Source organism: Phascolarctos cinereus, unplaced genomic scaffold (assembly GCF_003287225.1).
Source record: "Phascolarctos cinereus isolate Bilbo 61053 unplaced genomic scaffold, phaCin_HiC Scaffold_2;HRSCAF=192, whole genome shotgun sequence".
Lineage (NCBI taxonomy): Eukaryota > Metazoa > Chordata > Mammalia > Diprotodontia > Phascolarctidae > Phascolarctos > Phascolarctos cinereus.
In genome coordinates this window covers 54,005,916-54,032,394 of record NW_027555625.1, presented here as the reverse complement: position 1 = coordinate 54,032,394, position 26,479 = coordinate 54,005,916, and the positions used below count along the sequence as shown (strand labels likewise).

The 26,479-nt window shown below is 46.1% G+C and overlaps 1 protein-coding gene across 6 annotated transcripts in view; it reads right to left on the bottom strand.

Annotated features, from left to right (window-relative positions):
• Window positions 1-26,479, bottom strand: part of KLHDC4 (kelch domain containing 4) — a 90,577-nt gene that overhangs the window by 7,898 nt on the left and 56,200 nt on the right. For 5 of the 6 annotated variants that reach the window (XM_078149397.1, XM_020989204.2, XM_078149395.1 and 2 more), the window contains 3 exons: window positions 23,550-23,709; window positions 7,927-8,005; window positions 950-1,158 (listed from right to left, as the gene is read on the bottom strand). In XM_078149397.1, the coding sequence (XP_078005523.1) occupies window positions 950-1,158; window positions 7,927-8,005; window positions 23,550-23,709 (448 nt within the window). The remainder of the gene's footprint in view (window positions 1-949; window positions 1,159-7,926; window positions 8,006-23,549; window positions 23,710-26,479) is intronic. The other variant, XM_020989205.2, reaches the window with a different exon arrangement.

Below are 26,479 nucleotides of genomic sequence, written 5' to 3'. Positions count from 1 at the left end.
CTGATGCAGCAGGGAGTCAGCAGAGCCAAGAATACAACACACGGTGACTATGACATCGATGGAAAGAAATGTACACTGAAAAATCTAAAGTAAATGTAACAAAATTATTAAGGTCAAGAAGGACTCCAGGAAGACAGGAGAGGATGCTTTCTGTGGAGTGGGGAGGCCCACTGGGAGTAGGCACTGCACAAGGTTTCAGCTTCATCAATGCATCGATCAGCTGTGCAGACTTTCATTTCCTCTCTACAAAAATACTATTTGTTCTATGTGCAGCTCTTGGGGAGGGGGAGAGGGAGAGCTACTGGGAACAACTATGATGGTGTAAGGAACAGAAAACATCAATAAACGCTTCTCTTTAAAAAAAACACGTGTTTCTACGAACAAATCCTCTGAGAACAAAAACCCGTCTAAACAAATGAGCCCAGGACTGGGAGAAGTTCCATTTTCCTCAGGGCAGGCCTGATGGGTGTCTGAAGCATGAGGGCCGGGCCTCACTCAGGGGAAACCACGCTTCCTCTATTAACAACGTCTAACAATCCAGGGCAGCCTCATTCCATGAGGCAGCTAGGTGGCACAGTGGATACAGGGCTGGACTGGTAAGCAGGAGGACCAAGAGTTCAAATCTTGTCTCAGATAGTTTCCAGCTGTATAACCCGGGGCAAGGGTTAAACTGCCTGCCTCAGTTTCTTCATCTGTAAAATGGAGATAATAAAAGCATCTCCCTCACGGGGTTGTTGTAAGATCAAATGAGGTAAAGTGTGAGCCAGTAAACCCTACTGCCCCCCCAAACAGGTCAAGAGGCAAAGACGAGAAGGAATCCCTTGCCAAGACATGAGAGGAGGAAACACATACGAGAACGTATCTTTGTGACTCTTTAAAGCAGTTTTCTGACAAAGGACACTGTAGTAACAATATATCTTGGCGTGGGGGGAAGGGTTCACAGAGGTACCTTCAGCTGTCCTGCAAACCAGCGGTTCTTGGCAATGTCATAGAAGTACAGGTCATTGAAGAAGTCCCCCTTGATGCTTTCCTCCTCTTCTTCGTCACAAACGCCCCCGAAGAGCAGCGTCCGCCCATTGGGAGCCATGGCCACAGAGAAACCAGACCTGGGAGTAGGCTTTACTCCGGAGGGGCTGACCCGGGTCCACGTCCACTTGCCTGTTAAGGGGAGAGCGGAGAAGCACAGGCATTATGGGAAGAGAGAAAAATGGGCCTTTTTCTATCCAGTCACAGTCACTCAGCCCGCTCGCCCCAAGCACAGCAGAATTCACATGAGGAGAAGCTCAAGCATGAGAGAGCTCAATCCTTTTGCTCCCTGCAGTAACCTTCCCCGGGGAGGCTGGCTAAGAAAGTAGGCCAAGGTCAGCACATTCTTGTACTGATTTATAAATTCTGAAACTTCAATACATTACAATAAAATATCAAAATATTCACAAACCTCTCAAGGAACCAAAAGGACCCCTCAGGCCTATCAATGGGACCAGAAGACAACGATCACTGCCCCAATTTATTTTTTCATTAATATTTTAGTGTAAGACAATGAGTCAACAAGAATTTATTAAATGCTTACTATGTACTAAACACTGGGGATACAAAGAAAAGCAAAAGCAGTCCCTGCCCTCAAAGAGCTTACACTCTAATGGGGGAGAAAATGGGAACCTGAACAGGTATACACAAGATACATGCTGAGAAGACAACACAAATTACAGCTAAATAAAAAGAAAGGTGATACTATTAATGGCCCCAGAGGTCTATAGACAGGAGGCATGGAATCAGGGAAATAACCGTGCTAGTTAACACACATGTCACGTGTGCATGCATACATGTATGTACACAAATATGTTAAATGTGTGTATATCTTTAAGACGTACAAAGTGCTTCACATACGTTATGTCATTTAATCCTCACAATAACTCTGCGGGACAAGCGTTATAATTAATCCCTATTTTACAGATGCAGAAAATGAGGTAAGTGACTTGCCCAACATCACAGAGATAGTGAGAGCCTGAGGAAAGCGCTGGACCCTGCTCTCTAACCATTAGGCCACAATAAACCACGGATCTTAGAGTCAACTTAAAAGTCCAGACCTCCTGGATGAGGGATATCCGGTAGGGCAGATCACCGGCCCAATTCAATTGCTTTAAATATTTCAGTGTCTCAGTGGTTTTTAAAAATGTTATTCATGGTTATTTACACTTGCCAGTTAAAGCGTCCTGTAAATCCATGTGTTTCTTTTTCCTAGCTTCCCCACAAAGCTTCAATTATGTAAGCAAACAGGATTTATACCGCCCCCTCAACCTGAACACTTCAAGATGCAGTCACACAGTCAACAGACACGTATTAAGCACCTACTAAGTGCCAGGCACTGGGCTAAAGGCTGTGTGTACCGGGAGACAAAAATTGACAAAAGAGCATCCCTGCCCTCTAAATACATACAAATGAGGGACAAATGGGACTACTTCACAGGCGCCAGTCCTAGAATTAAGAAGGGTTAGGGTGGCGTCCTGCAGAAGATGGGATTTTAGCTGGGACGTGAAAGAGGCCAGGAGGTCAAGAGTCAGAGCAGAGGAGGGAGAGCGGTGCAGCCACCAGGCACGGCCAGAGGCCAGCATCACTGCATGTGCTGGGGAATAAGGTGGGAGGGGACAAGGCGACGAAGGGCTGTGAATGCCAAGTGGAGCACTGTGTATTTGATGTGGAGGCGACAGGGAGGCCCTGCAGCTGAATGAGTGGACAACGGTCTCAGCAGTAATCATGAAAAGCCAGACTTGATTCACCCGGGGAGGGGGGTGGTGGGGAGAAGGCCTGTCTAGCCACATGTGGTACATGATAGGAGATCCACATTTGGTGATGTTTATTTTTTAAAAATTTATTTTAATTAATGGACTAAAACTAACATTTCCATAACATAGTATAAGAAAGATGACTGCAAATCGACCATGTACAACTTGCTATTCCTTTTAAATATATCAGTTATCATGTAAATTTCTTTTTTTCCCTTTTTTTCTTCCCTCCCTCCCTGCCCTAGAGATGGCTACCATTAGACACAAACAGGTATGTATGTGTAAAATTATTTTAACATACTTCTATTCATAAGTTCTTTCTCTGGATGCACATAGCACCTTCCTTCATATGTCTTTTGTAGTTAATTGGGGTATTTATAATAGTCAAAATAACTTCGTTGCTCAGTCTTTCTTAAAACGATATTGCTCTTACTGTACACAATGTTCTCTTGGTTCTGCTCCTTTTGCTCTTCATTATTTCGTGCAAGTCTTTCCACGTTTTTCTAAGATCACCGAGCTCATCATTTCTTATAGCCCAGTAGTATTTCATCACAATCACATACCACAACTTGTTCAGCCATTCCCCAACTGATGGGCATCCCTGCAATTTCCAGTTCTTTGCCACCCCAAAGGGAGCTGCTACAAACATTTTAGAACATAGATGCTTTTTGTTTTTTCCTAAAATCATCTTCAAAAACTGACCGAGTCGTGGTATTTCTGGCTCAAAGGATATAGGCAGTTTAATAACTCTTTGGGCCACAGCCACTCACTCAGCCATCCAGAGCAAAGTAAGTTCTACAAAGTGCTTTCCTCCCAAAGAGCCCAGGAGGGAACTGGGCGGGAACACAAGGATTATCATGGCCCGTATCAGACATGAGAGAGCTGAGACCCAACGAGCTTAGATAACTGATCTGCCCGTTGACAAGTACCACAGAAATAACAGGCCTGGCATCCAAACGCAGCCCACTTCATACATCAGTGCAGCTTCCGTCAAGTTCTACACTAATGAGCTTTTTCAAAAGCAGGGATTTAAGGGCACCCAAGGACTCACTATTTAAAGGAACGCCAGGAGAGATGATGTTCACAGAGTCAAAGACCCTTTTGCAACTGAAGCTCTAATAGCAGGAAACTGAGATTTGATCCACAGACTTGTTAGCATGATAACTGTCAATCAATCAACATGTGTCTATTAAGCCCCTCTCTGTGCCAGGAGCTGTGCATCTTAACCTGAAGTCCCAAACAGCCCTCTTCTCCGGATGCCCACAGATGGCACATCACAACTGCCTGCTGGGCTGCTCTCGAGTGTGCCCTGTGGTCCCTCTTGGCCCAGGCAAATTTTATTCTGGGTCCTTCGAAGACCATGGCATTCAGCACGTGGAAACTTTTTAAAAAATATATATTCCAAGGATAACCAGTAAGCTATCTTTAACTTTAAGTTGATATATGTATGCTTTCATCACAAAATCACAGACTTGGAAGGGACCACCAAACTCCCTTCATGGCATTTCAAACAAGTGGTCCCAGGGCCTTGAAGACCTCTCCCTGGGAAGCCCATTCCAATTTCAGATGGTCAAATGATTTGGCTTCTTTTCCTCACCTAGAGCCAAAATCAGCCTCTACCACTTCCACACTCTTCTCCTAGTGCCATATTCTAGGGCCAAATGAACAAATCATATCTCTCTTACACAGGAAAATACTTCAATTTAATAGGGCATCCCATTTAATTGGAAGTTTGAACAATGGAGCTGATGAAAGAAAAAAAGGATGTTTTGTATTCTCATTTCTTCCATTCATCCAGTGAAAAAGGCAAATGTCACTGATTCTACTGCACTTATATGAACATTTCTGGAGTACTGCCATTTTGGGAAACTTTATCCAGCCACCTTGTGTGTGACATGGCCCAGCGGTCCAAGCAAAATACAAACATTTGATGTAAAGAGGTTGAATTTCCTTACCCAGATTTTTAAAAGTCCGGCACACTCACATATCCAATCTGATTATCTAGCACCTCAGAACACTATGTCACAATCACCTCCCCTCTCTCCACAGGAAGGAACAGAAAAGAGAAAATTACCAAGGAAGGATAATCATTCCATGTAATAATCAATGAGAAAAAATTCAAAATGCTGTCTTTGAAAAAAAATTATAGCAGACATTTTGTCTTTCATACTGCAGAAAATAAGGACCTCATATTCTGACAAAGCAACATAGGAATGTCCTCAAATAATGTATGAAAAATCAAAAAATGAAAATAAGCATACACAAATAAATGTACAGCTTTCCGCTGATTCACATACCAAACTGGTCCTGGAGTAAATCCTAGTAAGAATCACTGACAATAGTACAGCACCGTGCAGTTTACAAAGCACCTGACTCTACAAGGAAACAGCCCTCCAGTATCACCCTCAGCCCAACGGAGTGAGGTGGCACAGTGTATGTTCAAGCACCGGACCTGGAGTTAGCAAGACCCAGGTTCAAACCCAACCTTAGACACTTACTAGCTGTGTGACCCTGGGCAAGTCACCTAACCACTTTGTCTCAGTTTCCTCATCTGTGATATGAGACTGACCACAGCACCTACCTCCCAGAGTTGCTGTCAGGATCTAATGAGTTAACACTTGTAAAAATATTTTGAAAATCTTAAAGCGCTCTATAAATGCTAGCGCTATTATTACTATTAGGGGCTATCGTATCTTATCAGACACCATCCTCAAGGCTTCATTTGTTCTGAGAAGTCTAAAAGTTGCATAGTACCAAATACTTCAAGAAAGATGGAAGAAAAAAATTCTTGCTCACCCAAATACTAAATGTATAGACTATTTATGAAGCCACCAAGCAGAAAGCAATTACCTCTGCTGGGATTATCTAGTGAGCAAATCCTTCCTGACTATGGGCCCATTATCTTCAAGGCCCTGATGACATTCTCTCTAATGTTTACTTCTCTGAAATGCCACTGTGGACTGGGCAATCGTAAAAATTATTCACGCCTTTTAAAAGGAAGGAGAAAAGCACCACAGAGTTTTTCCAGCAGCAGCACCGGGATGATCATTACTACGTGTGTCTCTCTGAAATGCATTCAATTCGGCAAGTTTGGTGTGTGTGCGTGTGTGCACACATGGATATGTGAAGGGGGCACAAAAAGGAGCCTGAGTTGACCCCCACGGACCTACCAATGTCAGAAGGGGACAAGCAGGCCCAACACAAATCAGTGCAAAGGAAGTGGGCGCCTGCCAACCTTTCCGAGATTTTCCCCAATTGCAACCCTTTACCAAGCCTCTTTTCTAGTCTAACTGGAACATCGGCTATTCCCTGAACCCCACCATCCACTGCCCCCGACTCTGTGAATCTGAACAAGCTCTGCTGGCATGGACACCCTCCCCCCTCTTCTACCTCCACCCCCCCCCCACAGAACTCAACTCAGGGGCCGCAGCCAGCAGGACGCGCGCCCTGAGGCCCAGGTGTGGGCACTCCTCCACATGTGGACACGTCCCGTCCCTTCTACAGAAAGCAAGCTGCCCTGAGGAAAGACGCTGCTGTCTTGTGGCCCTTCTATCTCCACCCCCGGCAGTGTCAATAAATGCTTGTCGGACTAATTCGAATTAAAAGTCCAGACAACAAGTCCATACGTGTTAACGTTCTATCCTCCAAAATACATCTTTTAAGTTAATCACAATGCAACAGACAGACAGGCACAGACACACCCCTGTGGTCAAGAACTTCACCTACACTCTGATAACCCTGTGGTGCAGGAGCCACAGACCCACCTGGCAGGAGAAGAAACTCACTCTTGGTGAGCCCATGTGACTTGGCCATGACCCCACGACTAGGAAAGGTCAGAGGTGCGGTCTGAACCCAAGTCTTTCCTGCCTTCAAGTACACCACTCTATATACACACTTCACTGCCTTTAATAGCTCAGAGACAGGATCCTGTCCTGAAGGCAGGAGGCCTGGTGGGTGCCTGGCTATATACAGGGGAAATCCTGGGAGAGGAGGCGGCCATGCGTGAGAAAGTGCCCACTGCCACGTCTGGGGCCACTCCATCAGGCCGTGTCCTCAGGGGGCTTGGACAGCTTTCCTCGTCATGGGGTGAAGTTCCTCCACGGCACATTTAGAACCAAGGGAGGACAGGAAGATTCATCTATTCATCCCAGCTTTCCCTATCACTCAAATGGGTGAAACGTCATGGAAGTGCTTGAACCTGATCTTGGAGAAAGAAGAAAAAAGTAAATGATGGTTCATTTTGTTGTTGTTGTTGTTGTTGGCATTACAACAGATCCATATTAAGGGTTGTTTCCAGGGGATGCTGACACTGCTGAGACCCGTGAGATCATCTAATGAGCCAACCCTCTCATTTTACAGATGAAAAAACTGGAGGCCCAGAGAGGTTCAATGACTGACCCAAGATCACACAGCTAGTCAGTCAGTGATGGTGCTGGAACTGGAAAAAAGATCCAGATGCTCAGAGTGTGGGTCTAAATCCTGGCTCAGCTTTTAACCATCCCAGGAAGGTCTCTGGGGCTCCATTTCCTCCCTGATTTGAAAAGGAGGCCCCCTGATGCCCACGATTACACAGGGATGCAGTGGGGACAGAGGGCTAGCCTCAAAGCCAGGAAGAAAGAAACAGAAAAGGGTTCTATACTTGAGCATCAATGCTATAAAAAATGCACAATTCTGTACAAATTGGTCAAAGATGAAACAAACAGAATCAGGAAAACAATTTACAGTTACGACACTTAAAACAAACAATTCTGAAAGTGGTAAGGATTCTGATTGACGTGATGACCACCCCCAAAGCGGCACACTGTCCTCCTCCTCCTCCTCCTCCTCCTCCTCCCAGAGGCGATGGAGTCACATAGGACGGGCCACAAAATAAAGGCGTCTGCACGTGCCAAGGAGAGCAGAGTTTTCTGGCATTTAGGCCATGTGCACTGATGAAATGGTGAACTCTGATCCCCGACGTGCTGCCTTGTCTTGGGCTTCCTACTCAGCCCACTCTTGTGCAACCTCTGACAATCCCTCATTATTATCTTATTTCTCTAATGGTTTTCACGGGCCATGGGCAGAAAGATGGCCAGGCTTTTAACAACTGCCTCCAAGCCAGGGCTGGTCCGAGCAGGCACCAGGGGCCCGCCAGCTACTGCACCTTCTTCCTTGCCTTCCTCACACTTGAGCAGGAACATGTCCGAATGCAGAGTGCCCCTGTCAACATCCTTCTTCACTCTCTGCAAAAGGAAAAGGGAGATGCAGGTAATTAGCACCGGCATGTACACCCAGCATCCCAGTTAGTGCCTCCTCATAAGATACAGAGTTCTTACAGCTTTTGTTGTGTGTCACAGACCCCTTGACAGTTGGTAGAAACAATGAACCTCTTCTCAAAATCATGGTGCTTATTTTCTTTTTCAATTCATAATTAAGGAAATGCTAAATTTATGTTAGAGGCTAGTGAAAATAAGTGTGATTTTTTTTTCCCTATCCAAGGGTTCATGCCCCTTCTCCATAGCCCCCTGGTTAAAAACCTTAGACTGAAAGGGAGATTTAGAGCTGGAAGGGACCTCAGTGCAGCCTCCCCTCCTCGTTTTGCAGAAAGGGAAACTGAGTCCCAGAAAAGTTAAGTGACTTGTATTAAGTTCTTTTAGGTCTTAAGTGGCAGAGCCAGAATTTGAACCAATGTCTTCCGACTCCCAATCCAGCACTCCTGCTGTGAATACGTTAACTACCAAGCAGTCAGGTTCCCGATACCAAGGAGAAGCTCCCCTAAATGCGTGGTCTTCTCCTCTGGAGCTCCTGGTTTTCCTGTTCTTTTCCTTCCATGCCGGGTGAGTAGATGAAAAAGGATTCATTTTAGTAAGTGATCATCACTTCTGTATCCTTGACTTTGAACTCATTACCTCAAAATTAAGTATATGACTGACAACTCATTCTCTAATTAAGAATGGAGAAGGGGGAAAAAGTGAAGAGGAAAAACCCGACAGCTCCGATTACCATATGTTCAAGCTTAAAATATCTTCCTCCCGTCCTCCTTCTCCCTGGAGCTCCCCACAATGGCTTTCACCCGACTTGCTCTATTATAAGGTGGCACCATTCAATACCACCACGGGTGATTTTTTTTCTTTTCAAAAAACTGTTTTAACTCCCACTGATATTGTATGCACTCAGATACATGAGAACCAAAGAAAGATAGTAAAAGCAAAACAGGAAACAAACACCCAAATAAAGCCAATCAGAGCAAAACCAAAACCAATATCAAAAACTGCAAACAATGAAGCAAAGTATCAAAAAATCACCGCAAACCCATACTTTTGGTTCTCTACTGTGGATAAAGGGCACGTGGATCTCACAACCTATGTTCCCTCCCTTCCCACCAGCTCCAGTTCCTGCTTATCTGTAATTGCCACCATCTTATGAAGAAGGGGTTCTTAACCTGGGTCTGTGAACTTTTTTTTTTTTAACGCTTTGATAATCATATTTCAATATACTTGGCTTCTCTGTAATCCTATGTATTTTATTTTATGCCTTTGGGGTCTACAGTCTTCACTAGATGCCCCATGCATCCACAACACAAAAAAAAAGTTAAGAACATTCATTACAAATGGAGATGCAGCCTAGTGGGCAAAGTATCAAACTAATACTTCATCAAACAACTGGCCGCCCAAATGAAATTAATTAAATTATTTTTAAAAATAATCTCACTTTCCAATGACTGAATTACTCTAGAATTTTAGGTAATAACTAAGCCCAGATGTATCTTAAGTCTTCTTGTCTCCATCTCTAACTAGTGTTACCATCCTAACTAGGTTTGGCATCATTACTCACCCCAGCATAGACAGCCTTTCACCTCCTATCTTTGCAAACATCACAAATCATCACCACAACAGTGGTAGTGGTGATGATGATGATGATGATAGAGGCAGCTATGGAGCACACCACTGGTCCTGGAGTCAGGAAGACCTGGGTTCAAATCTAGCCTCAAACACTTACTAGCTGTCTGGGCAAGTTACTTATTAGCCTCTGTCTGCCTCAATTTCCCCATCTGTAAATGAAGATAATAATAGCACCTACCTCCCAGTGTTGTTGTGGAAAAACAAAGGAGATGACATTTGTAAAATGTTAGCACACAGTAGGCACTTAATAAATGCTTATTCCCTTCCTTTCCCTCTCCCTAGCAACTTTCAGTAAGTTTTAGGGATTCTTCATTTCCATTTGTACCAATGTCAGACAGATTACAAATGCTCAACATTAGAAGGAATTTAATAGCGCATCAGCAGTGTAATTTTTAGAAATGCCTCCTTTTCAATAATGATGATAGCTAGAATTTATATAGTACTCCATGGCTCACAACGCACTTTACATATGTTAAATTAGCAAAGATGACAAAAGATAGGAACAGTCTATTTGGAGGGCTCGTGAGAAGTTAGGCATAACAATGCATTGTTGGTGGACCTTCTGATCAGTCCAACCACTCTGAAAGGCAATTTGGAATTATGCAAATGAAGCCACTAAACCAACCATACTCTTCATTCCCTAGGCTTACATCCCAAAGAGGACATCCCCACACACACCAAAATATTTAAGGCGGCACTTTTTGTGACAGCAAAGAACTGGAAACAAAGTAGATGCCCGTCGACTGGGGAACAGCCAACATCATGATACGCGAAAGTCATGGGACAGTCCTGTGCTGTAAGAAATGACTACTACGATGAACACGGAGGAGCACTGAAATTCTTCCATGATGGATGCAAACTGAAGTAAGTGACAATGACCTCAGCGACATCGATGTAAAGAAACAATCTAACTGAATGTTGCCAAATGTAAAAGAATAATCTTGGTCCCACAGATGACACCTGGACAGATGAGGGTGGAGAACCTGCGGCCTCAAGGCCACATGTGGCCTTCTAGGTCCTGGGGGGCAGCCTTTGGGTGGAGTCCAAGTTTTACAGAATAAATCCTTTTAGGAAGGATTTGTTCCGTGAAGTTTGGATTCAGTCAAAGGGCCGCAGTTGAGGACCTAGAAGGCCACGTGTGGCCTCTAGGCCGCAGGTTCCCCAGCCCTGACATAGATACTTCCCCCTACTCCTTTGTAGGTGTGGGTACGTAGGGCTGGGGAGAGGGAAGAATTGTCCGTGAGTGTACAATGCTGTATATAGTGTCAATCTTTTGAGTTTTTGACTGGTTTTGCTAATTCCCCCTTCACTTCTTTTTTACATTTTTAAATGTAAAACATTTATTAAATGTATTAAATAAAATGTAAAACAGTCATTTTAAAATAAAATTCTTTGTTACAAGGTATAGTTATCTGGGAGGGGGAAGGGAAAGACACAGGGAGAAATTTGGGCAATGTGAAAACTAAAGATACCAATAAAAATCTTTTTAAAAAGTTCCCTCCTTCTAAACCAGAACAGTAAATTATACCCCCTCTTTTCCTAGGAAGTTGTCAACTAGACAGGAATAAGGTTTGGTTAACCTAGTGCTCTGCTTCAGTCTGAAAGACCAAAGAGTGGCGTCAGAAGAATACTGAAGGAATGACGAAGAAGACACAAAAAACAAGTAGCTAATTCCCTCACAACTGTCAGAGCGCTATGTAGAAGTACCCAAAGTTCCGAATTGGCCACATCCACAGTCAAGGTATCAGAAAAACACATGTCAGACCTGTTTTCTGTTTTCGTTTTAATTATCTACCATTTTAGATGGTCAGGGCTATTAGTGCAGTGCAGAGGGTCACTTAAGTGTATTTCTCCCAGAGTGGATCAGATCCTGGCTTGGTGAAAATAATCACACGGCCAGAATCTGCCTGACTTTTCCAAACAGGCTTCCAAGAACGATGAGCCTGGGCTAAGAAGCCTTGAAGGATGAGGACCTGGAGGCGCAGAGGTGAAAACAAGTACCACCTTTCCAGGCCAGGGATTGTGGAGTTCCAGGTGCAGCAGACAGGGCAGGGGGGCTACAACTCAGAGGGCACCCACAGAACCATGTGAGAGCAGGCCAGAAAAGGAGGCCGGAGCCAGACGGGGAAGGTCTTCGGCAAAGGAGGCTGCAATTTATTCTACTGAAGGCTTCTTTAAAAATTAAATATTTTCCCCCAATTAACAAGCAGTTGTTTTCTCCCCTTCCCTCCTTGGGAAGAAAAAGAAAAACAAAATCCTTGTAACAAATGGGGCCAGTCCAGCTAAATGAATCCTTGCCCATTCTGTACCTCTCTGGTGGAAGGTGGGCAGCATATTCCATCACTAGTCCTCTGTCTGGACCTGAGGTAAGGCTTGGCCGTCAAAGCTGACTGTCTTTACAATGCTGCTGTTACTCTTCAAAAGACTTAAGAACTCTGAAAAACCCGATGATTTACTCCAGCTCCAGAGGAGCAAGGATGACAGAGGCGAGGGACTCATGGGCCAGAAGGAGATGGGCACGGCCAACGCGGAAACATCGCAGGGTTTGTTTGGGGTTTTTGCCTGACTATCTATCTATCTATCTATCTATCTATCTATCTATCTATCTATCTATCTATCTATCTATCTGTGTGTGTGTGTGTGTGTGTTTTCAATTGAGGAGGGGCAGAGGTTGGGGAGAGAGAACAGATTTTTGTTAACTGAAAAAAAATTAAAACAATGTTGTTGTTATTGCATAAATTGTTCTCTTGAATGCTCATTGCACTCAGCCTAAGTTCAATCAATAGTAATATAGTAGCTAGCACTTATATTGTGTTTTAAGGTTTCCAAAGTGCTTTACAAATATTATCTCATTTTAGCCTCACAAGAACTCCAGGAGGTAGGTACTGTTATTATCCCCATTTTACAGAAGAAGAAACTAGGGCAAAGTGACTTGCCCAGGGTCACACAGCTAGTAAGTGCCTGAGGCTGGATTTGAACTCAGGTCTTCCTGACTCCAGGTCTAGTACTCTATCAGCTATACCACCTAACTGATGGGTATAACATGGAACCTGAATTTGCATTTCTCTAATTATTGGTGATTTGGAACATTTTTTTTCATATTCCTATTAATAGTTTGGACTCACTGTAGGCCAAAGGAGAAGAATGTCAGGGTCAGATCAGTACCTCAGGAAGATGATTCTGACAGATGTCTGGAGGCAGCATCAACCATCGAAGTGACCACAAAGTGGAGAGGCTGATGAGGAGGCTGCTGCAATAATCAAAGCAAGGAGTGATGGGTGGCAGCCATGTGAATGAAGATGAGGCATCATCAGATGGGATGGATGCTGTGCAGGTAACCATCCCTGAGACTGGGCAACCGACTGACTACGGAGGATGAGGAAGGGTAAAGAGTCAGGTATGTAGTCCAGTTATGAGCCTGAACGATGAGGAGGATGGTAGTGTTCTTAAATGAAATAAGGAAGTGGGTCAGTCTTAAAGGGAAGGATGGTGACTTGGAGATGCCAATGGGGCATTGAGGTGGCTGTGCCTAGCAGGTTGTGACCAGTATGAAAGTGGAGATTAAGATTAAGGCTAGATAGATAGATCTGGGAGTTACATGCATGAAGAAAATTAAATCCATGGGAGCGAAGATCCTCAAGAGAAGACCCAGGACAGCACTCTAGGGCATCCTTTGAATAGGAGACAGATGATGAACTAGCAAAAGACTGAAAAGGAATAGTTAAATGCAAAGCAATTAGTGGCAACAAAAACAGCGTTAGGGAAGCCAGGAGAGATGAAAGTGCCCAAGGAAAGGGTGGGATGGATGGAGAAATTCAGAGAATGCTGGAGAAAAGACTTCTTTTTGCTCAAGGGAACCCTTCTCTTCTCAGCTGCTACTGCAGTGATGGCAGCCGAGGAAAGGTCCACAAGAGGTGGGCGTGAGTGGACCAACACCTTCTCTTGGTCCAGTGTGTTGGGGAACATGAAAGGAAGAGCAGCCTGAACTGGAGAGGGCGCAGGTTTCCTCCAAGTGCCAGATGAGCAGAGTGTGGGATGAAGAGATGGGTGAAACAGAATCTCTGAACAAGTGAGTGGTAGCGCCAAAGAGCCCAATGGGGGGACCCGGGTGGAAAGGGATGCGAGCAAAAGAAAAATATCCTAACCTCACCAGACCTCAGACACTGGCTGAGGGCATCAAGAGATGAGAATCTGCCAGCCACAGCCAGGACTGAGTGCCTAAGGCCTTCGCCTTTCAGAGCTCTTTCCTGAGTCAGTTTGACACTGAAGCAATGAGCAGAAAGTCCACACGCTGTCAAACGCCGGGGAGCTGGGACCAGAGGAAGCACGAAGTTTTGTCCAGGCAAAAATGCCAATGAAAGCTTGGCGACTGGGTCCTGACGACTGGGCTTAGTGCCAGCGATGGAGCCTCATCCCAAACTGATGGAGGACGAGAAACAACCGGGAGATGGCCAACATCTGGAGCATATAGTACCCTTCTGGATCTCTGAGGACTGGGGTACCCATGGTTCTGGGCCCTGGGGGCTGAAGATGACAATTTTGGTCATGGGGACCCCAAGGTCCCAGGTCCATGTACTCATTTCAAGATAGTAAGAGATGAAGTACACCTAGAAGAATCTTCACACGTGGCATTCTCCCCTTGGTTAGGCTGGTCCTCAGGTGACAGCCATACTGTCACTAGGCCCTTCCTAGAAGCTTTGCTGGCTTGGTTGGGCCTGCCCAGCCTCTAAGAATCCTGGGGTCCCTCCATGCCACAGGACTTTGGTGAAAATACTATTCAATAGATAGTGACTAATCCTATCTACAATGGCAATTCTCTGCCCAGATGGAAAATAAAGCTGAAAAAAAAAAAATAACAAATGTTGCCCTTCTGGATTCAGCTTTCTGAGCGCCCATTAAATTAAGTTATTCTACATAAAAAATTAAAGCAATTCCTAGGAAAATACTGTATGCTAATTGTTTGTTCTACAATGTGAAGGGGGAAAACTGCTCTGGTTGCTTTAAATTGGAACTGTGAATGGGAGATGAATGTGTGGGTGCAGATATGAGGCAGGGTGGGGGTGGCAGAGGACAAGAGAGACAGATCTGTTGGCAGCACAGCTGTTTGCCACAGAGAACTCCACACGGTGGGGTGGGGAAAACCACACTGAGCACAAAGTGCCTAGCTGAGTGCTGTCAGCTCTCATGTCATGTGGGGTTTGTCCAAAAACCGCTATCATTCACACCGAGAACACACAACCCCATGAAGCTGGCACGAGAGGCTCCCATCCCACTCTGCTTTACCAACTGATACAAAGGCAATTCCAATCCAGACTGAGGGCCTCGAGTTGTCTTTTTAGGAATCCAAGGAGAAACTACTTTAAAAAATTCAAAAGCACCTCTCCATTACAACATCCCTGTGGCTGTCAGGAGACACAGCCCCGTTTCAGAGGAACCTTACTGCTTTCTTCCTAACCTGTCAATGCTATTGATCTTCCTCCAGCAAGATTCCTGTTGACTAGAATTGAACAAAGTTCTCTTTCTTTATTGTTCTGTATTTCCAAGAGTAGTTATTTCATTTTTATACTCTCCATGCAGACTGAGTTTTCCTAAGGCAGAGCAGCATGGTGTAACATTTTCATTACACTCCATTCTTTTGAACAATGGATCTGGATTTGGGTTCAAATGCTGACACAGCTACCTAATACCTATATGATCTTTGCTAAGTCACTCAACTCACTAGGCACCTGTTTCTCCATGCAGAAAATGAGGAAGCTCTGGACTACATGACCACCCAAGTGACTTCCGACTCAAATGTAAAGCAGGACGTGTGGGCATGCATGCGTGTGCCCTGCGTGTTCCCATGAAGATGTCTACTGCTGCAAACACGCTGCTGTCATGTCAGTGAGAGGCAGCAGGGTGCTACCGCTCTGTATTCCAAACCTTGCTCTGTGCTCTGTCCACGCGGCCTGGCTATGAGTCCTAGATAACTTCTCCTGGCGAGGTGCAAGGCAATGAGTCTCCTGACATCTTCGCAGCTTCATTTAGTGGCCTAGTCAGGCATACTGCTCAGGTTGCCTAGCAATACTAAGCCCTCATTACTTTCCACAGCTAAGGATGCAGCTGCTGTGGCCCCATCTTCTAAAAAGATGGGGGAAGACAGCACCAAGGGAAAACTTGCTAGAAGGTCAGAAAACTCTGAGCAGGTGACTTCATTTACCCAACCAGAGCGCACCCGTCACAGGCGGCTGCCCCACAGGAGCACAAAACAGGCATTTGTAGATTACACTGCCAAGCCTACAGAACCATCTACTCCCAGCTATTCAAGTGGGAAGCATTCACAACACAGATTTATTTTTTGTGTTCTTCTGTTAATTTCTATAAGGGTTTCAGCTGACATAACCACATACACCAGCTAGTTCACACTCTTTGTTGCATGAGTATAATCTCTATTCTATGCCCATTTTGATAAAGTGAGGGAATATCCAATCTGACAGTCTCAACTAATTTTCACCTTAATGGATGAAAATAACTAGTTTCCACAGGGAGGAATCCAACCCCCTACTTTCTCTTCCAGTCACTCTCTGTGCCTAGCTCTTCCTAATAAAATCCTCTCCTTGGGGCATGGCCACTTGACATGGCCGCATTTCCTACCAGAAATTCTTAAACTCAAAGCGTTATAGTTTCACCCAAATAGGCTATAGTGAAAGGACTTCCCATCAGCAGGTGTGAGAAGGCTGTAGCACACTACCAAAGATGGCATGCATGCAAGAAGCGTTATAACGAGGGAATCCTGGAGATATGTGATGCAAAAAGGCTGCAGGCTGATGTCATGTATAGTACTACCTGGGCTCTAAGGGAGGACGTGAATAAAGACCACACAATATGAGAAGACGTGGATAGGCCAAGGTCTGCACTAGTGGCAGGAACACCCACACCCGTGGGAATTCAGAATCTATCGTGTATGGGACCTAAAGACTGGGACCGAAGAGAAAGTCTTTCTGTTTCCTGGGAACTGGAAAAAATTAAGTCAGTCACAGGACATGAGTCCCTGCTGTGAGGAGCAGAGATTCCAAGGCCCTGCTCTGATTCAGAATCAAATCATTTAACAAGGACGGCACCTTGGAGAGGGTCTCTCAGAAAGGGAACCCCTCCCGTGAGGCTCACACCAAGGATGTGGCATCAGGGAACAACCCCGGGGGTCCTCGATGCTGACTCTTCCGAGCCCCCTCACTCTCTGCGTTCTCAAGCAGCCACACGTCTGTCACCTCACGGGCTTTGGGGAGCCCAATTTTCTGCTGAACCAACAGCACCACTGAAATGATGTTTTGGTGCCTGCTGGCACTCGGCATGGCTCTGTGCTAGATTTTAGAGGGTGGCGCAGTTGTGGCAATGCTCCCCATGCACATCAGCATCTTCTCTGCTCTCCATCACGATGGCTATAGCAGGGGGGAAACAGCCCCAAAGCTGACGTCGGGGGAGAAGTGGAAAGGCAGGAGGCAAAGAGGATGAGCAATCAGTTCAACTGTCAAAAAACATTTATTAATGCTTCCTATAGTGAGGCACTGTGTGAAGGGCTAGGGATACAAAGGAAGGCAAAAACACGCCCCAAGCTCACGGAGCTCAGAGTGTAAGGGAAAGGCAACCTTAAATACCTACATACACATGAAATGTATATTGAGTAGGCAGAAGGCATTGTCAGCCACAGAGACGGGGAAAGGTCTTCTGCAGAAGGGGGATGTGGGCTGAGTTTTGAAGGAAGCCAGAAGCTTTTATTAGAAGGCAGAGGGGAAGGGGGAGAGCATTCCGGGTATGGGGGGATGGCCACCATACCAACACAGAGTCAAAAGATGGGACGTCCCATGCCAAGAGCAGCAAGGAGGCCAGTGTCCCTGGATGCTAGAGTATCTGGGGGATAGCCATTACACTGAATGATAGACTATTTTAATTAAAGATGCATAGTGTATCACCGTAACTAAGTGTTTACCATATCTGTCAGTAGACACCTCTGAACCTAGTATTACAAACCATTATATACAGTACATTCTGCAATAGCTTCCAATCAAATTACAAATCAGATTAAAAATATTGTTTTTTCTTTGTGCCAAAACAGTCAGAAAGGGTTTATTAGCTTTAAGGCACTGGCAAATTGGCTCTAGAAAATAAGATGATCTTTCATTTTCTGGGAGGGGAAGGGGAGGGTTAGAATTCAGAAACTCTCTAGAGGAAACTCAATTTCTGATAAACCAACCCAGAAAAGCCCAGATTCTACTGAGCCTAACAAAAGGGCCTCAGCTGCTCTCCCTGCCCACAGATTCACATCTGCTTCACAGTTTTGACTGTTCTCCAATCTCTGAAGGAAATAGTAGCTAACAATAATAATAGTTGGCATTTATATGATGCTTTAAGGTTTGCAAAATGCTTTTCATAGAAGAACTGCTTTGACTCTCAGATCAGAAGTAGGCGTTATTACCCCAATTCACACATGGGTGGAAGGAGGCTAAGAGCAGTTAAATAAGTGACTTGCCCAGGGTTAGTTATATAGCAACTAAGTATCTGGGGCAGGATCTGAACTCAGGTCTTTCTGACCTGACCCCAGGTGCTGAGCTCTATCTGCTGCACTGGTGACCCAGCTGCTCAGCCAGAATGGGGCAAATGGGCATGGGAAGGAATGAAAATGCAGGACATGGGTGGAAACAATTTCATGCCATCTGAATAGTTTAAAGAAATGTGCAGCCATGAGCACAATCCACAGTGAACAGAAGATGCAACTCCTCATCACCCATCTCATCCCCCTGCTTGCCAATTCTCTTCCGGTGCTGCAGCTGAAGTAAGGCATCTCTACTGGGACAAATACCACAGTCCTGCTGCCGCTGCTGCCGGCACCAGCACCAGCCCCATTGTGAACATTGGAAGCCCTCCCAGGGGCCATCAGCCTAATGCTGCTGAGCACATGACGCCGACGGGAGACAGGGAAACTGGGGCCACCCACCATTTGGCCCAAAGGGCTGCCCAGCACAAAGTGAGGGAAAGCAAGGAAGCCTGGCACCCACCAAAGGTATTCCTGAGCTCTATTATTATTACGGCTCTTGCTTTAACTTCTTACACCACCTGCAGAATTAGCGTATATTTTGCTACATATTTATCCTCATTAATTCAAGATTATAATTACATACAAATGTCAAACAGGTCCATCTGCAGTTCTAATGCTTGCTTCTTCTGGAGAGAAAAAGAGCTCACTCAACATCTAGAAAACTGCCTTTCGATGGACCATGATGTGATAAAGCATCTCAGAGCAACACGCACTCACTGTGTACTCCTGGAATGTTCCTGATGCATTTCTGCCTCCTCGCCTTGGCTCATGCCACCCCCCTTCCTGGGATGCCAGCGATGCTTTAAGGCCCAGGTTTAAGCCCCACCTTCTCTTACAATGGCAGCCCATGACGATTTCTCCTTCCTCTGGACGGTTCCCGTCTGTTCTCTTCTTGGGCACTTATGACATGCTGCCATGTGCACGAGTCTTGTCTGCCCATGAGCATCTGCTCATTTCCTGGAGGGCAAGAATCTTACATCCTCGCAGCCCCCACTGCACATAGAACCCATAGGATCATAGCCGCAACAGCCCTTAGATCTCCAAGGAGCCCCTCTCCAAGGCCTCGGCAGGGCACGCTGTGGCCGTGATGGTGGCTTCTCCAAGGCTCTGCCCACAGAGTGCAAGCTCTGATAGGTTCTACTGAACTGGAATGGCTTTAAGTGTGGCACTGAGTGGTGGGCTATGTGGGCCTATGCAAACACATTCCACGCGGAAGCTGCAGGTTGTGGAGAGCTATCAGGATTTCAAAATGGAAGTCCCTTAGCATACAGGATGACAAGCCATGGGGAGTTGGGAGATGCCAACGGCGAAGAGTTCTTGCCACGTGGACCACTGGAGTGTCCAGGTTTCTGGTTTCATGTACAAAAGAGGACGCTAAAGAGGTAATGAGGTCCTTGGCATCCTTCAATGAGGCAGCTCAAACTCGGTCAATGCTTCATTTTGTGTCAGCCGCTTTGGAGACCCTCTCAGCATCATCTCCACAGAGAACAAAGGTAATAAGGAAAGACCTTGGTGAAAGGACACACATTTGTGTCCTGCTGGACAACTGAATTATAACAAGCTAAGTCAACTTAGTCTGCTAGGTTGCCTCGGGGCAGCTGGTATCACAGTGGACACTGCACTAGACCCAGAGTCAAGAAGACCTGACAAGTCTAGCCTCAGTCACTTACTAACTGAGTAATCCCGGGCAAGTCACTTAACCTCTGCTGGCCTCAATTTTCTCATCTGTAAAATAGGGATAATAACAGCACCTATCTCTAAGGGTTGTTGTGGGGATCAAATGAGATAATATTTGTAAAGAGCTTAGCTCAGCAGCTAGCACACAGCAAGCGCTACATAAATGCTAGCTATTATTATCATTACCCCCTTCCTTGTGCCACATCATCACTGACACCACCCCAGTGGCTTAGGACAGCTATTAGCTGTGATAACTGCGCATAATTACTAAGACAATGAAAATGAAAGGGGCAGCTAGGTGGCGCAGTGGATAGAGCACTGGCTCTGAAGTCAGGAGGACCTGAGTTCAAATCCAGCCTCAGACCAAACACTTGACACTAGCTGTGTGACCCTGGGCAAGTCACTTAACCCCAACTGCCAAAAAAAAAAAAAAGATAGTGAGAATGACTCCTTGGCTCAAGCTAAAGACACCCTGGGAGCTCTTCTCCCCTTGCGCCCTGCGTCTTTCCCTCACCACTGGCACATACTGGCCCCTTCTCCTGCCTAGGCTGCCCAGAGGCTGCCCACCCTGACTGAGAAGGGAGACACTGACTGTTCTTTCAAGGGGGATGGAGTGCCCCTAGGCCTTCCCTGCCCTGCAGATATCTATCCCCACAGGTCTGACCTGCTAATGTAAACTGGGAACACCAGCGCCTTGCCATTGGCCCTATTTCTTCTACCTTACGCTTCCTGAGCCTTCCTATCCATCCTGCAGCACAACTCTCTGTGGGTCCCCCAGTTAGGATGTGGCAGCTGTTGAGAAGGAGAATGATCTTATCTTTTCTATTTGGATCTCCAGTGCTCAGCAAAGTGCTTGACACATAGTAAGTGCTTAACAAACGCTTTTTATTCATTCATTCAAGCAAGCAGAAGGGGAGGGCAAGGATTTGACCCTTGGCCTTCCAGAGACCGAATGAAAAAGCATTTATTAGGCGCGTGCAAAGCATGTGCTGAAAGCTGGGGACATGAACAGAAGAGCGAGACAGTGCCTGCCCTCAAGGAGCACATACTCTAACAGGGGAAGCCAGCGGAGAAGAGGTTTCAGCTGCAAGTCAGACGGAAAAGTTCAATGGCTCTCAGGCTGCAGAGACAGCTTCTTTAAAATCATTTATGTCATGATGATGCCAAAGACATCAGGGAAGAGAATGTTCTCTTCTAGCTCTTCAACTGGGGAGATGCTAGCTAATGTCATCAAGTGACACAAAAACTGTGGGTGGTCCTAGAGAAAGTGCCGCCCATGGCGGAAGACAAGGTAACCCTGAGCAACATCAGAGCGAGGCCCTGGGTGGGGAAGGAGGACAGGCAAGGTCTGCAAGCAAGAGAGAACCCTCTGACGTAAGTTTAACCCCTTCAACCCCAGCAGAAAAGCCAACTGCTTCCCTATGTCTCCTGGAAGACAGAGAGAGAACTTTTCTGGTGTGTTTTCTTTGTTGTGCTCAGTGAACATATGTTGTGAGCACCGTCTGTTTACGTTCTGTGTCTGGTTATCGGAACAGAATTGGAAAATAAAGAGCAATACATTTATGATTCAGGTACAGCCTTTTTAGTGCAGATTTCCAAAACGTGACAGAAATTTATTTTAACTGTTTTTTTATATACTGAAATATGCTAGACAAGTGTTAAGGGTGCACCTCCCTAGGACCACCTACTCAATAAGATCCCAGTAACAGACCAATTCTGCTCTCTGAGGACCAGCCCAGCTGCATCATTAACACAAATTTTTAGAAACCTAATAAACTTTCATTTGAATACTAGTACTCTAAATGTGAGATCACTGTACAGCTGCCACCCAAGGGACGTAGCTGCTGGAAGGGGGGACCTATGTCAGTTTGGGCTTTCTTGCTAAATAACCAAAGCAGAAGAAAGAAGAACACTGCAGCTAAAGGGCCGGCTCACAGGGACCCCAGGCAGGGGTCCTGATAAAGAGTGGAGCTGGCTGGGCGGGTTTGAGAACACGCTCACAAGGGAAAGGAGACCTTTGTTCATGAGATATCTGGTCATCACATACTGCAGTCTTAATGATACGTATTTGCGAAAAGACCACCATGAAAATAACTGCAGCTTAGTACCAACACTGAGGATGCCGCCGAAGATAAAGCAGAGAAATTCTACAAAGAACTCGAGGTCCTCCACATTAAATCACTCTGCACTGTGACACAGATTTAATTTCAATGCAAAGGTGGAGAAAGGTGAGGAAGGAGACAAATACATGGGCAAGACCTGGTTCAGAAAAAGGAAGGGAAGAGGACAACATACAATGGGTCACCAGCACCATCAGTTTAAGGAACTGGGGAAGTAGAGAAGACAAGATTTAGGAGGCAATGTCTTCAAGTATTTTCAGGACTGCTCTGGAGAAAAGAAACAAGCCCCGTTTTGCTCAGTCCTAGAGGAGCGAGGCCAGAAGCTGCCGACAGGCAGATTTCAGTGTAGCAAAAGCAAAAGCTTTCCCACAATGAGAGCTACTAAAAAGGGGATGGGCTCCCCTTCCCTGGAGGTTTTCAAATGTAGAGTGGACGAGCCCTGGCTGAGGATGCAGAGAAGTGATGGTGTTCAGGTGTGGGGCAGATTAATTAACCTCAGAGGTCCTTTTCACCTTAGGAGGTTCTGTAACTGTGGGATTATATATGACAAGCCCCTACAATTAAAAGTCTCTGGAGGTTTATTTCCACCCCAACCCAACCCTGACAATGCCAGAAAGATGTCTGCCCTTCAATTAAAAAGCCTCCAAAGACAGAAGACTTGATAACTTCAGAACATCAGCTTGTACTCTTAATGATAATCACAATCACGGCCCTCCAAGGTTTGCAAAGTGTTTTTCAAATTTATTCTCAAGACAACCCCAAGGGGAGGTGCTATCACCATCTCATTCTGCAGAGGACAAAACAGAGACAAACAGAGGTGGAGCCACTCGCCCAGGGTCAGACAGCCAGTCATTGTCTGGGGCAGGATTTGAATTCAGATCTTCCTGCCTCCAAGTCCAGCAGTGCTCTGTCCACTGCGCCATGGGCTGCTTTAAAACACCAGGGTTTCAGATCCAAGTATCCCGGACCCACAGGGTAGTTTATTTCTACTACACTACAAATAACTATTTGATGTCATCAGTACTGAGGCTGATCTTCAGAAATAAGAAGTTTTCAAGAGTAGAATCCCCTTCTTCATTACTGGAAGGAGAAGAAACCATGGAAAGAACTCTGGGGGCAGATGACCTGGCTTCAGCCCCGGCCCGCGCTGCTCGCTGGGTTACCAGAAGTCCCCTAAACTCCCTATGCCTCAGTTTCCCCATCTGTAAGCTGAGAGGTTAGACTAGAAGCCCTCAGAAGTCCCTTCCACTCTCGATCTCTGGCTGTGCATTCTGGTGGTCACAGGGAGGCTCGGAACAGCAGTGTGCCTGCATGCGGCTTTTCTCCCACAAGAACTCATCCTGCCATAGAGGGCCATACAGCGAATCTGCTTTTATCCATGTCTAGTACCGATCTCAGAAGTAAACAAGAAATACTTAAAAAAAAAAAACTATTTGCCAAGTCCTTCAAGATGCCTTTCCTTACAGTGAGGACAGTGAAAACAATGGTGTCGGCTCTTCTGCACGAGACCTCCTACCTGTTTGGAGTAGCCACCGTAGATGATGATGGTGCCCTCGGAGGAGACAGACATCTGAAAGCCAGATCTCGGAGTGGGACCCGTCCCTGACGGACAGAGCTTGCTCCATGTATACGTGTCCAGACTAAAGGCATACACATCATTGTAATAGATGTAATCCCTGGTTAAAATAAAGGAAACACAAGCCACTAAACAATTTACAAAGAGATAGCAGAAAAGTAACCAGTTAAGGTCAAGAATTAGCTATCTTTAAAACAAACTTAAGAATGGTCTAGTTTCATTTTCAAAGAGTCAAGCTGAAAGCCTTAATTGTACTCTTGATACACGAAACACATGGAGTGACTGTGGGGGGAAAATGCATCAATGCATAACAGGTTTAACACTAAAGTACTCACTCTGCTTTCCCTCACAACAATGTCCTGTTTCTCCCACGGTTTTCAGAACAGTAACTTACCAATAACTACATTAGACCAGCACGTGCAGTGTCACACAAGTCACATGTGTTGTCAGTATCATCCAGAAAAAAGCTTTTTGCAACTAGGTGATGACGGCACTCCTTGTGCTAGAGGGATGAGGGAAGAAGCAAAGGCTAAGGCTCGAGTAGCCTTTCACTAAAGAATTCAACGGCTGAGTTCGACTGTCAGATGAAGCCACTGAAGAAGCCGCCGGCCTCCCTTAGGAGCAGAGCCTCTGAACAAGCTCCCACATGGCAAGAGTTAAAGAAAGAACCCAACAGGGGGCAGCTAGGTGGCACAGTGGATAGAGCACCAGCCCTGGAGTCAGGAGGACCTGAGTTCAAATCCAGTCTTGGATGCTTGACACTGACTAGCTGTGTGACCCTGGGCAACTCACTTAACCCCACTGGCTAACAAAAATGAGAAAGAGAGAGAGAGAGAGATAAAGAGAAAGAGAGAGAAAGAGAGAAAGAGAGAGAGAGAAAGAGAAAGAGAGAGAAAGAGAGGGAGAGGGAGAAAGAGAGGGAGGGAGAGAAAGAGAGAGAGAGAGAGAGAGAGAGAAAGAAAGAAAGAAAGAAAGAAAGAAAGAAAGAAAGAAAGAAAGAAAGAAAGAAAGAAAGAAAGAAAGAAAGAAAGAAAGAAGGAAAGAAGGAAAGAAATAGAAAGAAAGAACTCAACCTGAAGGAAAGGAGCAGGCCATCGGGAGCTAAAGAAGAAGGGCCAGTTCCAAGAATGCACCGGGGAACACGGGAAGCCCTGGTTTTTTCCAGAACACGTTTGGCTGAGCAGTAAGCAGGGCCCCCACGGGGGAGCAGGAGAAAGGCTGCCATCTGGCCTCATGCTTCGACTACTGCTGAGGCCTTCTGATTTATCTCCCCACCTTAAGTCTCTTCCCACTCCCGTCCCTCCTGCACACACCTGACAAAGAGCTTTTCCCCAAGTGCAGATGGGGACCCTACTCCTCAATTAGCTGGAGCAACTCCTTCTGGACCCTATGGCTAAACGGAAGCTCATCTGTTTGACGGTGATGGCTCTTCGCAGTCTGGCCCCAACCCACCTTTCCAGCCTCACACACTTCCCCTTCCTGCCCTCCTTGCGGTGTCTTAGATGTGGTGCTCTGTCATCCTTGGCTGGGCCCGAGAGATGGAACACACCCCTCTTTACCTTACAGAGTTTCTTCAAGACTCAGCTGGGACATCATCTTCTACATAAAACTCTTCCTTATCCCCCCTGCCCCTACTACTAGTGCCCTCCCAAACTAGCCTGGATTTATTTTTGGTCAGTAATAAACATTTATTAAGCACCTAGTATGTGCCAGGCCCTGGGCTAAGAGCTGGGATACAAAGGCTAAAGACAGTCCCTTCCCTCAAGGAGCCCCCCGCTGATGGAGGGAAATAACATATAAAAAATGGGGATCACACCAGCATCTACCTCCCAGCGTTGCTGGGAGGATCTGATGAGATAACCATTGGCCAGTGCTTAGCACTTTAGGTGCCTAATAAATGCTTGTTTCCCTCCTACAGATTTCTATACATATATATTGTGTCCCCCGACAGAATGGTAGTTTCATGCTTTGTATCTGTGCCCCAGCACCAAGCACAGAGCCTGGCACACAGGAGGTGCTTCATAAACAACTGAGGGGTATTTCTGCAGTGATCTTTGAATTCTGTCTCTCTGAGAAAAGGTGTCAGGCATGATGTGAACCACAGCCCCACACGCCGGGAGCTCCACAACCTCTTGGTAAAGAACCGTCCCTCCCACATAGTGAAGAGGAGAGCTCACCCTTGTGGACCCTGAAGCCCTGCCCTCCTCTCCTGGGAGGTAAGCCTTCACCGAAGGCCCCTGCCTCCCCTTCCAAGCTCCTTACCTTTTCTACCCTAGGCATGACCCGTGATCTGGTGACCCGGCTTCCTCGACGCTCCTGGTCTTCAGCGCTGCCTCTCCTGACCCCATGCCTGCTCTCTGGCCATCCCCCTGGTGTGCCACGCTCTCTCTGCTCATCTCAGCCTCATGGATTCCCAATTCCTTCACAATTCAGCTCAGATCCCAGCTCTTCTAGAGGCCTGCCCCAGGCCCCTCCACCCAGGCTATGCTTTCCCTCTGAGACTGTCCCCCACTTACCCTGAACATCTTCTGTATAGATTTTATATAATTGTTTGCATGTGTTTCCCCCAGTAGACTGTGAGCTCCTGAAAGCAGGGACTAGTTCTGCCTTTCTATCCCTAGCACTTAGCACAGTGCCTGGCACACAGCAAGTGCTTAATAAATGCTTGCCGATTTGCTGTTTGACTTCTGGAGACAAGAAAACTGAGACCTAAGTGAAGTAACCTGCCTCAAGTCCCATGGCTAGTGAGCCACGAGCCAGCCTTGGAGCTCCAAATCCACGGTGCTTCTTCCTGCGCCATCCTCCTTGTCTCAATAAAGAAGACACACTTCATATGGAATGCCAGAAGGGCACTCTATGAGAGGCCACTC